The following is a 15,259-nucleotide window of genomic DNA, read 5'->3' as shown; positions in this document are numbered from 1 at the left end:
ACCCCCCCCCCCCCCCACCCCCCCCCCCCCCCACCCCCCCCCCCCCCCACCCCCCCCCCCCCCCACCCCCCCCCCCCCCCACCCCCCCCCCCCCCCACCCCCCCCCCCCCCCACCCCCCCCCCCCCCCACCCCCCCCCCCCCCCACCCCCCCCCCCCCCCACCCCCCCCCCCCCCCACCCCCCCCCCCCCCCACCCCCCCCCCCCCCCACCCCCCCCCCCCCCCACCCCCCCCCCCCCCCACCCCCCCCCCCCCCCACCCCCCCCCCCCCCCACCCCCCCCCCCCCCCACCCCCCCCCCCCCCCACCCCCCCCCCCCCCCACCCCCCCCCCCCCCCACCCCCCCCCCCCCCCACCCCCCCCCCCCCCCACCCCCCCCCCCCCCCACCCCCCCCCCCCCCCACCCCCCCCCCCCCCCACCCCCCCCCCCCCCCACCCCCCCCCCCCCCCACCCCCCCCCCCCCCCACCCCCCCCCCCCCCCACCCCCCCCCCCCCCCACCCCCCCCCCCCCCCACCCCCCCCCCCCCCCACCCCCCCCCCCCCCCACCCCCCCCCCCCCCCACCCCCCCCCCCCCCCACCCCCCCCCCCCCCCACCCCCCCCCCCCCCCACCCCCCCCCCCCCCCACCCCCCCCCCCCCCCACCCCCCCCCCCCCCCACCCCCCCCCCCCCCCACCCCCCCCCCCCCCCACCCCCCCCCCCCCCCACCCCCCCCCCCCCCCACCCCCCCCCCCCCCCACCCCCCCCCCCCCCCACCCCCCCCCCCCCCCACCCCCCCCCCCCCCCACCCCCCCCCCCCCCCACCCCCCCCCCCCCCCACCCCCCCCCCCCCCCACCCCCCCCCCCCCCCACCCCCCCCCCCCCCCACCCCCCCCCCCCCCCACCCCCCCCCCCCCCCACCCCCCCCCCCCCCCACCCCCCCCCCCCCCCACCCCCCCCCCCCCCCACCCCCCCCCCCCCCCACCCCCCCCCCCCCCCACCCCCCCCCCCCCCCACCCCCCCCCCCCCCCACCCCCCCCCCCCCCCACCCCCCCCCCCCCCCACCCCCCCCCCCCCCCACCCCCCCCCCCCCCCACCCCCCCCCCCCCCCACCCCCCCCCCCCCCCACCCCCCCCCCCCCCCACCCCCCCCCCCCCCCACCCCCCCCCCCCCCCACCCCCCCCCCCCCCCACCCCCCCCCCCCCCCACCCCCCCCCCCCCCCACCCCCCCCCCCCCCCACCCCCCCCCCCCCCCACCCCCCCCCCCCCCCACCCCCCCCCCCCCCCACCCCCCCCCCCCCCCACCCCCCCCCCCCCCCACCCCCCCCCCCCCCCACCCCCCCCCCCCCCCACCCCCCCCCCCCCCCACCCCCCCCCCCCCCCACCCCCCCCCCCCCCCACCCCCCCCCCCCCCCACCCCCCCCCCCCCCCACCCCCCCCCCCCCCCACCCCCCCCCCCCCCCACCCCCCCCCCCCCCCACCCCCCCCCCCCCCCACCCCCCCCCCCCCCCACCCCCCCCCCCCCCCACCCCCCCCCCCCCCCACCCCCCCCCCCCCCCACCCCCCCCCCCCCCCACCCCCCCCCCCCCCCACCCCCCCCCCCCCCCACCCCCCCCCCCCCCCACCCCCCCCCCCCCCCACCCCCCCCCCCCCCCACCCCCCCCCCCCCCCACCCCCCCCCCCCCCCACCCCCCCCCCCCCCCACCCCCCCCCCCCCCCACCCCCCCCCCCCCCCACCCCCCCCCCCCCCCACCCCCCCCCCCCCCCACCCCCCCCCCCCCCCACCCCCCCCCCCCCCCACCCCCCCCCCCCCCCACCCCCCCCCCCCCCCACCCCCCCCCCCCCCCACCCCCCCCCCCCCCCACCCCCCCCCCCCCCCACCCCCCCCCCCCCCCACCCCCCCCCCCCCCCACCCCCCCCCCCCCCCACCCCCCCCCCCCCCCACCCTCCCCCCCCCCCTTCCCCCCCCCCCCCCCCCCCCCCCACCCTCACCCCCCCCCTTGCCTCCCACCCCCCCCCCCCCCCCCCCCCCCCCCCCCCCCCCCCCCCCCCCCCCCCCCCCCTCTTCTCCCCCCCCCCCCCCCCCCCCCCCCCCCACCCCCCCCCATCAGCCCCTGCCAGCATGGTCAATTGGCCATGCTAGCAGGGGCTGATGGGAATTGTAGTCCATAACAGCTGGAGTGCCAAAGGTTCGCCACCACTGATATAAGATAATACAAAATTAATCTAATGACACTAAAACTACTAAAATCAAGACCTGCAATTACAGATAGTGTAAAATGGGCCAGGTGAGTGTGAGGAGGGGCTGGGGTGTGTGTGCCCAGTAGCCTCTTCTAAGCCACACTGCACACCGGGTGCAATATTCAGCATGCCCCAGATGCAACGCCCACAGAGAGTGGCAGGGAAGAAATATGCCTCCCTTGCGTGCCACCGTGATCACCAGACCTGTGAGGCCGGGAAACCCCATCAGAACCAGTCTGAGACATTCAACAGCGGGGCACTGACTGCCCCCTCCTTGGGGAGCAGCAAGGCAGCCCCCTCCCTCCCTTCTACCCCCTGCTGCAGGTATCCTTATGTTGCCTGGAATGGGGCAGGGGGCTGCCATCAGATCATGATTCCGGTGTTTCCCGGGGGGTAGGCGACAGTGTGTCGCCATTTTTACCCGGCAACCAAGGAACTGTATTCCTCTGGGAACTCAAAATCTTCCCAGCTCTGAGTTCTAGTTCAGGCTCAGAATCTGCATCCTCCTGGAGGCGTTTCGGTGCTTTCCAAGTTACTCCCCAGACCTAGCGAGTGTCTCCCCCTGCCCCAGTTTGTCTCTGAGGGTGCCCCCACAAGCAAAATGACTTTAACTGCTCGCAGTGCCGCATAGTTAACACATGACGCAGGGGGTAATGTCTCTCCCCCTCACACACACATACACACACACACACCCAAAAAAAGCCTTTCTCCCTCTTGTGCGCCACAAAATGTAACTCTGGGGTTCTAACCAAAACAAATGACCTCAGCAACTCTTGGGAACCTGGAGTGGTTAATCAGTTACTTTCTTTGAAAAAAAAAAAAAACGCTTAAAGCTGAATTAAGTTGTAAAAACCCGGGTCTGATTTACGGCCACATCCAGCCTTAATTAACATTGATTCCAGGGGCCCAGTAAATGTGGAATGCCCTTCATCATGGACGGGGGAACAATGGCCCGCTCCTCTGGGTGTTGTCCAATTTGCAGCATGATTTACCCTGCAGCCTGCCAGACCCCCGTTATCCCTTTTCTCATCTGGCCCGGGGATGAGTTATTTGCCATCCGCTGACTGCAACATTTGCTGTCCAATATCCCTCTTGATTTAAAGTTACCTGCGACAAGGGTGGCGATAAATAAGGTGGGAAGAAAAAGTGAACTGAAGCCCCAGCCTGAGTCTCTGCAGGCCTGCCTGGTCCCCGCTGTGCGGCTCCCCTTGTCCGGCCCGTGGCCTGGCATTTTTACGAACCAGGTGTAATGGGAACCGGCAGGAACGGGGGCGCCTCCCTCTCCGGCGGCGATGGGCAGCCAGGCGGGGAAAGGGACGGCCTGACACCGGCCGTCCAGGAGGGAGTGATTTCCAGAAGAGCTTTTGGCTTGCGGAGCCGCCAGCTGTTGGGCCTCAAGACTTGAACCCGTGCCAGACGTTTTGGGTGAGAGTCTTTTCTACGGGCAGCAGCGTAAATACGCCACGTTTACTGCCAATTTGAAGGCGCTCAGTTTACAGTAATGAGCTTGCTCTGGGCTGTACTTTGTTTATAGAAAGTGGAACAGGAAGAAATGAACATTAACCATTCACAGTAGCAGTTCCTGCCGCAGCCTCGATGCTCGCTCGCTCGCTCGCACGGCTGTTTGGAAACGCTGTCACCAGCAGTGGCTTGGTGCTGAATAAAACCATTAGGGCTGCAGCCCAGTTGGCAGAGACCCAAACAAGAGGGGAGGAGCGGCAAGGACCATAGCTTGCACAAGGCATCCTTAAAGAGCAGTCTCTCAACAGTGTCAGTGCAACTCCCTGCCACTGGAGACCGTGTCTGAGTTAGTGACTTTTGCCTTAGTTACGCCCCTCCTCTCAGCAGTAGCGCGCAGAACTGGAAGCAGTCTAGCAGGAGGTGCACTGGCGTGCGTGGCAGCCTGCGCCTGCGTGCATTCGTTTCCCGCCCAAGGACCGGTGCAGCGGCTGCGTCCTTGCCACAGCCCCGCCCAGGAATGCCCTGCCCCGGAATGCCCGGCCACGCCCCCGTTGTGCCCCGCCCATCCCCATTGGCGCTATGCCACAGTTTGAATCCCACCACCATGGGAACCTGTTACTAAAATTTTTGGATCCCACCACTGGGGCTGCCATAACTCAGCTCCCACTTAATGGAACTTTCCATCAGGGCTGTTTATTTTTTCCTATCCATAACTTCTGGCCTTTTGCTTGGTTCCCTCGCACCAACGTCGGTCGAAAGTGTTGAGGTTTTGATTTCCAGTTTGAAAGGAACCTTCTCCATCCTTCAATGCTTTGCCTGTCCGCGTCGTCTTCTGTGGCTGAGAAAAATTCTTGAGAGATATTTTTCTTGAGTACCTTGAGATGTATTCTTGAGTATCTCACAATACTAGAACCAGGGGGCATCCATTGAAAATGCTGGGGGGAAGAATTAGGACTAATCAAAGGAAACACTTCTTCACGCCACGTGTGATCGGTGTTTGGAATATGCTGCCCCAGGAGGTGGTGATGGCCACTCACCTGGATAGCTTTAAAAAGGGGCTTGGACAGATGGATGGAGGAGAAGTCGATCTATGGCTACCAATCTTGATCCTCCTTGATCTGAGATTGCAAAGGCTTTAGCAGACCAGGTGCTCAGGAGCAGCAGCAGCAGAAGGCCATTGCTTTCACATCCTGCAGGTGAGCTCCCAAAGGCACCTGGTGGGCCACTGCGAGTAGCAGAGTGCTGGACTAGATGGACTCTGGTCTGATCCAGCAGGCTAGTTCTTATGTTCTTATATTGAGGTTTGTTATCATGGGGGAGAAGAGCTGCGTGGCGTAGCGGTAAAGTGCTTGCACTGCCACTCACACGGTCAGGAGTTCGGGCCCCTGTGGGTCAGATATCCTGGCAGCCGGCTCATAGTCAACTCAGCCATTCATCCATTCCTTGGTCGGTAAATGAGTACCTCCTGGCTCATAGCTAGGGGGTAAAGAATAGCTGGGGAAAGCAATGGCAAACTACCCCACAAAAACAGCTTGCCTAAAGAATCACTGCTCGCAGGGGTACCCCAGGGTCGAACATGATTGAAGGGGAAACTTTACTTTTTATATTGGGGAAGGCTCTGTTCAAGATGGGCCTGTTTGGAATGCAGGGGGACTTGGTTCCTCGGGTACCGTCTGCCTGGCATCAGTTTCCATGAGGTTTGTGCAGCAGAGCAGACGTCGTCTCACGGCAAGAGGCGTGTGGGGCTGGAGCGTGCGCTGCTAGGATTTTCCACTGCGGCGGTGAGACGAGTCCTGCGCTGGGGATAAATGCCATCCTCAATTCCACGCTGGGCCGTTGCATCTCAATCGACCGGCTCTCTCTGGGAAGAAGAGCTGTGTTGGAGATGATTTCACATTGTCTGAGTGATTCCCATGACAAAACGGTTTATGTTCTGAGATGGGGGTGGGCGGGTGCCCGTCGCCGCCGCTTCGCCTTCGTTCCAGATAGGTGTGTGATTTTAATGATTTGGGTTTTGCAATTTCCCTTGTGCGACCGAGGATCCCAATTTCAGCCTCTGGCAATCCACTTAAGGCTTTAAATCCCATTTCGGCTGCGAAAGGGCTGTTGATTTGGAGTGACAGACGCGTGGGGGTGGGCAACTTCTCTAGATGATAGTTGTGGCTTTTGCGACTATAACCTACCCATAAGCCCGCAAACCACCAATAATTTCGAAACCATCCTCTTTGATCAGGCCCCATTCACAGAAATCCCTTTTGTGTTTCCAGATTTTTATCAACAATGAGTGGCAAAATTCTGAGAGCGGTAAAGTCTTTCCTGTGTACAACCCGGCCACCGGAGAGCAGATCTGTGAAGTACAGGAGGCAGACAAGGTAAACATGTTGCAATGGGGGAATTCAAGGAGCAGGGGGGGGGGCTGCTTTGTTTGCATTGGGGGTGGGGGGATGGCTTGGTTCTGTCAGTCTATCCAGTGCATTTTTGACCACCACCCTGCCCGCCCGCCAAAGGGGTCTGTATGCTCTTCCCTTCTCCATTTTATCCTCACAACAATCCTTTGCAGTCAGTTTAGGCTGAGAGAGCCTAAAGGGAGGCTTTACAGCAGTGGGAGGACTTGAACCCAGGTCTGTCAGATCTTAGATGCTGCAACCAAAGCATTACAAGCAGAGCGAGACCACATTCAAGGTCAAGTATGTAAGTGTTGGTGATGTCACTGGAGTGGGGCTTCTACCCTCAAACCCCCCCCCCCCAATCAGCTGGCCAAAATCTCCCTGTCTGGCAGATCGGCCTCACTGACTGCAGCCAGTCTTTCTGCAAAGGACCAGAAGGAGTTCACTGATAGGCCTTTCCTTATCTCTGCTTTAACTGCAGACAGAAGAGGATGGTGAAGGGGCCATTGAAGGAACCCAAATCTCTTTAGAAGAAGAAGAAGAAGAAGAGTTTGGATTTATATCCCCCCTTTCTTTCCTGTAAGGAGACTCAAAGGGACTCAACAATCTCCTTGCCCTTCCCCCCTCACAACAAACACCCTGTGAGGTGGGTGGGGCTGAGAGAACTCCGAGAAGCTGTGACTAGCCCAAGGTCACCCAGCTGCCATGTGTGGGAGTGCACAGGCTAATCTGAATTCCCCAGATAAGCCTCCACAGCTCAGGCGGCAGAGCTTGGAATCAAACCCGGTTCCTCCAGATTAGATACATGAGCTCTTAACCGCCTACGCCACTGCTGCTCTCTCTAGCCACCTTCCCCAGAGCAATTGGAAGCAATCAATCAATCAATCAATCAATCAATCAATCAATCAATCAATCAATCAATCAATCAATCAATCAATCAATCAATCAATCAATCAATCTCCAGTGGCTTTTCAAAATGGGACTCACTTCTAAATTTACTGAAGTTTTGGGACTCCCTTGCGAAGTCGTTCCGTACGTCTTTCCCTCTTCCTGAAATGAAAATGCATTTCATCCGTTGACATGAAACTTCTGTTTCTGAATCTGTTGTTATCCTGTGTTTCTCGGCCATTCTGCAAACCACAGAGCGGCAACCTCGCATTTGCCCTTCAGCCTCCTCTCCCTGCCCCTTCTGGCCTTTGGAGTCTCTGGTGGGAGCCACTGAAGGCATTCGGACCTGATTCAGAGACCCCCTCCCCACCCCCAAACAACTCTTTGTCCCTGAGGAGTATTCCCGGAGTTTCCTGCCAGTGCTTCTGCTGCGGTGGCTGCCACTGCACCTGAATTGTGTGTGTGCTTCCCCCCCTTGGCAGCTGGACACTGATAAAGCCGTGCGAGCCGCGCGCCTGGCCTTCTCGCTGGGCTCCGTGTGGAGGCGGATGGATGCCTCGGAAAGGGGCCGCTTTTTGGACCGACTGGCGGACCTGGTGGAGAGAGACCGGACCCTGCTGGCGGTGAGTGCTGTGTGGCCTGCGACAGTTGCGGCTGCTGCTGCTGCTCTTGCTGGGGGGGAGACAATCTCGCCACGTGGGGCCAGCATGAGAGTGGCCCGGGGTTGCAGAGGCGTACCCTGTTTCCCCGAATAGAAGACATCCCCTGAAAATAAGACGTAGCAGAGGTTTTGCTGAAGTGCGAAATATAAGACATCCCCTGAAAGTAAGACATAGCAAAGTTTTTGTTTGGAAGCATGCCCGACGAACAGAACACAGAAAAATAAGACATCCCCTGAAAATAAGACATGGCGCATCTTTGGGAGCAAAAATTAATATAAGACACTGTCTTATTTTTGGGGAAACACGGTTGCAAGGGGGGGGAAGCGCCCAGTCCATCCACCCCCGTCCCGCCCTGGAACGCCCCCGTCCCACCCCCGGGATGCCCTGGCACGCCTGGTGTGTCACCCCTCCCCTTGGAGCTACGCCTCTGCGTGGTTGGCTGATTATGCACAAGGTGTCTGCTATTTGGTGGGGGCGGATGTCAGTTGCGGCAAGATTTCTTGCACAGATGTGTTTCCTCTACGCCCGTTGTTTTCTGCCTGTGTAACCTCTATCTGTGGGTTCTGTGGGGCAGAACTTGGAATGAGTTTGCAACAATTTAAAAAAAAAACAAAATGGTTTACTTTCTTAACATACAACATTAAGCATCAACATTTAACATCACACTTCAAGGTCCTGTTCAGGTTGCATTTTCAAGTCCTTCTATTTACAGTCTACTGAATCTGCCAAGTCCAATTCTTCTTTGCAAGTGGGTTGGCTCCTGAAGACTCCAAGGGCTTGATGAACAGGATTCAACAGGATGAAGGTTTCCAGGAGAGCTCTCACCCATTACAACCACAAAAAGAAACCCTGAAACAATAAACTCCAACATTTACAACATAGCAAAAATAAACTACCACCTTCCCAGTAGTTCCCAACAACATTGCAGTTACCGTAACAAGGTGTTCAGGGCTTAGACCAGGGGTAGGGAACCTGCGGCTCGAGAGCCGCATGTGGCTCTTCTACCCTTGCACTGTGGCTCCACGAGCCGAAAGCCGGAGTGCCGGCCTCCTCATCCTTTGGGCCAGCCTCTGTAGGCAGCAGGGCGGGCTCACCAACTGCCCACGATCGGCTAGGCCCCGCCGCAGGCTTCCCCTCTCGCCCGCCCCGTTGCAGGCAGGCAGGGTGGGGCATCCCTCGCATCTTGCAGCCTTCTCCAGAATGAGCGGAGTAAAAGGTTAAAGAAACCTATATATAGTGTTATCTTTATTTTAAATGTCAAAAATTATTTGCGGCTCCAAGTGTTTTCTTTTCCCATGGAAAACGGGTCCAAATGGCTCTTCGAGTGTTAAAGGTTCCCTACCCCTGGCTTAGACAAATCAAGGTCCAAGTCTGGTAGCCTTGTCTCCTCCAAACTACATGAGCTCTGCAGCCTTCTGCTGCTTTGAGTCTCCACCCCTTACTGGGTCAACCCATTCTGAGCATGGGGGTTACACCTGCACTCTGGAGAGCCCAGGCAGTTTCTTGGGCACCGAAATGGCTGGGCCAGTAGGTAGGGCTGGCAGGGCCGACTCTTCAGGGGTCTTTTGGAGGCCCTCCTGGTCCACGATGGGCATGTTGAGGCCCAGATAAGAGGCCGTGCAGGCGGTGCTTGCTAGTTGCCTGACTGAGCCCTGCTTGGAGTTTGGGAAGCAGCTGGAGGGGGGTGTGGGGAGTGTCATGGGAGGGGGGAGGGGCAAGAGGAGGTTGATGGAGCAGAAGTGGAGAAGGGACACCCAGAGGTCAGCTGCAGCAGGACTAGTTCTGGGGAAAGGTGTGATGCCGGGAGCATCCTTCTCGACAGGTCTTGTGCTCCAGAAACGTGAGCTCTCCGTCGTTTAGCCAGTCAGGTGCCACTGGGTAAGAGAACAGCTGATGCAGGTGCCACTAGCTCACAGGTGTCAAACTTGCACCCTCCAGATGTTCATGAACTACAATTCCCACCAGCCCTTGCCATCATAGCCAATGCTCATGTTGGGAGGGACTGATGGGAATTGTAGCTCATGAACATCTGGAGGGCCGTGAGTTTGACACCCTTGGAAGCTGGTCTCTGTGTTCACGGCATTTCATTCTGACAGCTGCAGTGCTGGCGTCCCGCACAGAGCGGGCCCTCGGTTGGCGCTGGGCAGTGCCCGTGTTTGTGGGTCACCTGTGGCTCAAGGAAGGGAGGCCGTTGGATGCTTTTCCAGTGTCACAATCTGTTGTGTGCAACGCAACCCTCGCTTCCTCGGGCCTGCTGCGCCGTCCAGGCACAACTTGTCTCGGCTCACGTGACCGGCACCGACACGGTGGCCCCGTTAATGTTATTTTCCACATGTCAAGTGCTTTGAACTAAGCCAGCAAACATCTTAATTCCAGCTTTGTCAACACTTAAATCATCTCACCACCAGCGAATGCTGTAAAATCGCCACGGGGAAAAGGGAAGGGCCCACTGCTGATTTTCCGATTTAGGAGCCAAGTCCTTCTCTGAACAGGCTCCGTCTGCGCCCGGTGGAGTGGAGGCGGGAGGGCGGGCGAAAGACGGCCGCTTGCTCCTGAGTAGGTCTGTGGGATTTATGGCTCGCATCCATTTGGATGTTATACCTGCTTGACGAAGAGCATTTCCCCCTCGCTTGGAGCAGATAATAATGCCTCTTAAAAGTGATTTAAGCGATTGATGAAAATTTTATGGGGCCCCTTAAGAGGATCTTTAAGACCTCCCCCCCCCCCACACTGAGAACGGAATATCCCTGTGAAGGAGGGCCCTTGGCTAGCTCCGAGCCTTTCGGGAGGAGGGTGTCTTTATTGGATGGCAGTAAATAACAGGCTGTTAGCCGCAGATAGGGCAGCTCTCAGCAGGGGTCTTGGCAGTCGTTCTCCTTCCAGGCTGGGAGGGGTCTGCCCGCCTCTCTCTCTCTCTCTCTCTCTCTCTGGGTTCTGATTAGGAGGGACAGGAGTCCCCAAACCTGGTCATTAGAATAGCAGAGGAAACGGGGGGGGGGGGGTTCATCCTGCCAGCTGACCTGGGAGCAGCAGCCAAAGTGCCCTCCCAGGCGGGGTGACTGATGTTGGGTACCCCGGGAGGGGGAGCAGCAAAATGGGAGGGAAGGGAATCCAAGGGCTGAACCCCTTGCAAGAGGCCTCTGTTTCTTTGAGGCTCGCAGACAAGAATGCCAAGACTCCGCTGGGTGCTGCTTGGTCAAGAGAGTGTCACCCTTTGCCTCTCTGGTTTCTGGGGTTCCTTCGAGACAAGAAGAGGCCAGGCAGACCAACACCAGCTTCTTGGCCCAGAACAAATTGGGTTCCGTGCAGGCAATTCCACTCTAGACCACTGTCTAATCCTCCAACATCTAGCACAGTGGTGGCGAACCTATGGCACGGGTGCCAGAGGTGGCACTCAGAACCCTCTCTGTGGGCACACGCAAACAGAGTGCACCCCCCCCCCCACATTTCTAGGCTGTCCTGGGCTGCTGGGCTCAATTATTAGCATTAAACCTAAAGGCCTAGTTTTGGGGGAGCAGTGTAGGTAACCCTGTTAAGCGCTGTTAAACCCCACTGATTTTCATGCGAAGAACTGAAGCGCGATCCTTTACCTGGGAGTAAGCTTGGTTGCTGGCAATGGGGCTTGCTTCTGAGTAAACCCTCCTAGGGTCGTGATTCACCCGTTCAAAGAGTTGCACGGTTGCTGCAAAGCAAAGCCACTGACTACCACCAAGCTTACTCCCGAGTAACGCATGCCTCGGAGCCAACCGTTTTTTCTAAACCAAAACCTCAGTATTCAAGTTAAATTGCCGTGTTGGCACTTTGCGATAAATACGTGGGTTTGGGGTTGCAATTTGGGCACTCGGTCTCGAAAAGGTTCGCCATCATTGATCTAGCAAGTAAATATGTATATACAAGGAAAAGTAAGCTTTACGCTGCTTTCCTTGATTTGAAGGGTGCCTTCGATTCAGTAGATAGGGAAGTTCTATGGCACAAATTAAAATCTCTACATATGGAAAAAAGACTCTTAGCTTTAATGAAAGCATTCCATACAAACACAACTTGCCAAGTCAGAACCTCAAGGGACGGCACATTAACAGAAGCAATTCAGGTCAATAGAGGGGTGAAGCAGGGTTGCCCATTGGCACCCAGTCTATTCTGCCTATTTCTCTATGATCTCCCTGCAACCTTAACTAAAACAGATGGCCACCCCCCACGACTGGGCTCCCTACACATCTGTACCCTGCTTTACACGGATGATGCTGTCCTTCTGTCATCTTCTCAAGTAGGTTTGAAACTCCCACTAAATTGCAGTGCAGACTACTGTCAGGCAAATAGGTTGACTCTCAATTATGACAAATCAGAAGTCATGATTTTTGCAAAATCTAGGTGTAAACAAAGTTGGAAAGCGAACAACCACGTCCTGGAGCAAGTAAGCCAATTTAGATGCTTAGGGCTCCTATTCCGCTCCAATCTATCTTGGATTCCGCTCCAATCTATCCTCACTGTAAATCAGTGGAGAACAAAGCTAAGGTGAACGCTGCAGCGATTCTCTGATTTTTCTACTCTAAAGTTTGTTCCCCTCTGCACTGAGAATTTTTAATGCCAAGATCATCCCTCAGTTACTATATGGAGCTCCAATATGGATTACCCAAGTTAAGTCATCCCTCGAGTCTGTACAGTCATATTTCTTACAAAGAATTCTGGGGTGGCCAAGGTGTGTCTCATATGTCACCTTATGTAGAGAAACTGGGGCGAAATAACATGGAACTGATGGCATGGACAAGAGCTTTCAGATACTGTTTCCCCGAAAATAAAGACACTGTCTTATATTAATTTTTGCTCCCAAAGATGCTCTATGTCTTATTTTCAGGGGATGTCTTATATTTCTGTGTTCTGTTCGTCGGGCATGCTTCCAAACAAAAACTTTGCTACGTCTTACTTTCGGGGGATGCCTTATATTTCGCACTTCAGCAAAACCTCGACTACGTCTTATTCTCAGGGGATTTCTTATATTCGAGGAAACAGGGTAGTCCTACCAGTCTTTTATATCAACTTCTGTCAGAATCTGTGTCTGTAAAATGGCTAGCAGACATACATAAGAAGCTCAACAACATAGGTCTAACAACTGGCCAATTCCAAAACATGTCTGCCACCGGAATCTATAATGAAATCAAATCTGCATTAATAGAACAAGAGAAACAGGCAATGATGCAGGAGAGGGGGAAAATTTGCTCTCCTCAGTCCTTGGGAATTGACAGATTATTGTGCCAACTATTTGTATATCTTGAGCGATCCCAAACAACGCAGAGCATACTCACTAGCTCGATTCAATGCCTTGCCTAATGCCATGACATTTGGCTGATACAGTAATATCCCCTATGACCGTGGTGGCGAACCTTTGGCACTCCAGATGTTATGGACTACAATTCCCATCAGCCCCTGCTGGCAGCCAATTGGCCAATGATGGCAAGTAGAATTGTAGTCCATAACATCTGGAGTGCTAAAGGTTCGCCACCACTGTTCTATGAGAATAGGGCTCTATCGGTTAGTAAAATGGCTGTTGTCGACTGTCCAACATACCCTTTTAGAGTGTTCTATATATGATCTCCCACGCCCTATGTATATTCATCCCTTGATGGAGAGGTTAAATATTGACATGTCATCATCTGTTGTGAACTTCCTACTTAATGGTCATTGTGAACTTATCTGTGAAAACGTTGCAAACTTTCTTAAGCATTACCTGGCTAAATGTGATTGTTCTCCATAAAATAGTCATGCGTAAATTTAGTTCTCTCCTGGCTCTTTCGCCACTTCTTACCTTGAAGCCCTCGGCCAGCTACTTCCTCCTCAAGTAGCCTAGGGTCCCCTCTCGGCACTCCCCACTACAGGGGCTGACAGCAGCCACCCCTGGGATGCTGCTGTCAGGGCCATACTCCAGAGCATCACATAGGTATCCCTCGTGGCATGCCTCTTTGATGACCTCAGAGCTCAAGGGCCACATGGGGACGCCTGGCTGGGGCTAGCCAGAGATGCTCAAGCGGCTGAGAGAAAAGGCAGCAGCAAAGGGCAGCAAAAGGTAAGGGTCTGTATACGTAGATGTTTAATCCATATTTTAAATGTATTTTAATGGATTCAGTTAATAGATAAACGTTCCCTGTTTTTGTTTTTAATATTGTAATGTAGTAATTTATGATGCCAATAAAGGCGTCTGTCTGTCAAGAGGCCAAACAGACGGCCTGTGACCCAGCAGCCTCCGTGCAGTTGAGCAGTTCTGGATCCGAGAGACCTCCTGAGAGGCTCTGCCCTTTTTAAGATCCGAGAGTAGGTCAAAGAGTCCCTTCCCTTTCTGGGATGCTTTCTGGGCCCTCCACAGATCGGCCAGAGTCTTGGAAGTTGCCCTCTGGCTGAGCTTATCACACTCCAAAGGCACCTGGATAACTAGATCCAGTCCAGTAGCAGGCTGGGGGCTAACAAGATATAGACTCCTACCTGCATCCGATGAAAGAAGCGCTGGCATTTAAAAGCTCGCATTCCAAAAACCTCTTCAGTCTCTAGGGTGCCACTGGACTCAGATCTAGCTCTTCTACTGAAGACCAGCGTGGCTACCCAGTGGTGGGATCCAAAAATTTTAGTAACAGGTTCCCACGGTGGTGGGATTCAAACTGTGGCGTAGCGCCAATGGGGCTGGGTGGAACACCATCGTGGCTGCATGGGCATCTCATGCATGGGTGCAGTCATTCAAGGGCTGTGGTAAGGACGCCCAGCCATGATCCGTCCTGGGCATGGAAGCGAATGCACCAGGCAGGCTGCCACAAGACGCCTGGTGCACCTCCTGCTAGGGATCTGCTTCAGAGCCTCATGCTGGTGGCGCTACTGCTGAGAGAGAGGAGGGGCTTAAATCCAAGGCAAAAATCACTGCAGGCAAAATCACCCATTAGTAACCCCTGCACACACACACAAAGAATTAGTAACCTACTCTCTGGAACCGGTGAGAACCTGCTGGATCCCACCTCTGTGGCTACCTCTGGAACACTCTTCAAAAGCACGTGGACATTTTCGTGCCCTTTGCAGGGATCCTTAGCGGGGCTGTCGGGGCGGGGAGGCTGAGGTGCAGGTGTGAAGCGGCACAGGATTTGGGGAGCACCCTACATACCCCTTCCACATTATGACTAAGGTGGCTCATGCAATCTCTGGGCGTCCTTCTGCTGGTTTGGAGAGTGGGGGGCACCCAGAGGGGGCCCTTTCATTGTCTGGGGCAGGCTGAGGGTCCAGTTGGGAGGATGCCTTTGGTGGACCTGAGTGGCTTTGAAGGGATACAAAGTCGTGAAGAAGCACTCCCCCACGGATGAAACCACTCCACCCAGCTGGCAGAGGGGCGCCATGTAGAGTCTGCGGGGACAGGGGTGCGCCATGCACCGGCATGTAAGGCCAGCAGAAATGGGGTGGCCTCCTGCAGGCCACGCATTTCCTTTTGTTCTCTCTCTCCTGCCCCCAGACCATGGAGTCGCTGAATACTGGGAAGCCCTTCCTCCAGGCTTTCTACGTGGACCTCCAAGGCGTCATCAAGACCCTGCGGTACTATGCTGGTTGGGCAGACAAGATCCACGGGACCACCATCCCTGTGGGTGAGTCCAATCCTTCCTTCCTCCCTCCCTCCCTCC

At 57.2% G+C, this 15,259-nt stretch overlaps 1 protein-coding gene across 1 annotated transcript in view; it reads left to right on the top strand.

Annotated features, from left to right (window-relative positions):
* The first annotated feature begins 5,934 nt into the window (after positions 1–5,934).
* Positions 5,935–15,259, top strand: part of ALDH1A2 (aldehyde dehydrogenase 1 family member A2) — a 33,353-nt gene continuing 24,028 nt past the window's right edge. The window contains 3 exon segments of the mRNA XM_048481716.1: positions 5,935–6,051; positions 7,437–7,577; positions 15,094–15,223. Coding sequence (XP_048337673.1) covers positions 7,503–7,577; positions 15,094–15,223 — 205 coding nt within the window. The 5' untranslated portion in view covers positions 5,935–6,051; positions 7,437–7,502.

The sequence above is a fragment of the Sphaerodactylus townsendi genome, linkage group LG17 (genome assembly GCF_021028975.2).
Source record: "Sphaerodactylus townsendi isolate TG3544 linkage group LG17, MPM_Stown_v2.3, whole genome shotgun sequence".
NCBI lineage: Eukaryota > Metazoa > Chordata > Lepidosauria > Squamata > Sphaerodactylidae > Sphaerodactylus > Sphaerodactylus townsendi.
Note: the sequence above shows the minus strand (reverse complement) of the source record. Positions and strands in the feature narration are given on the sequence as shown.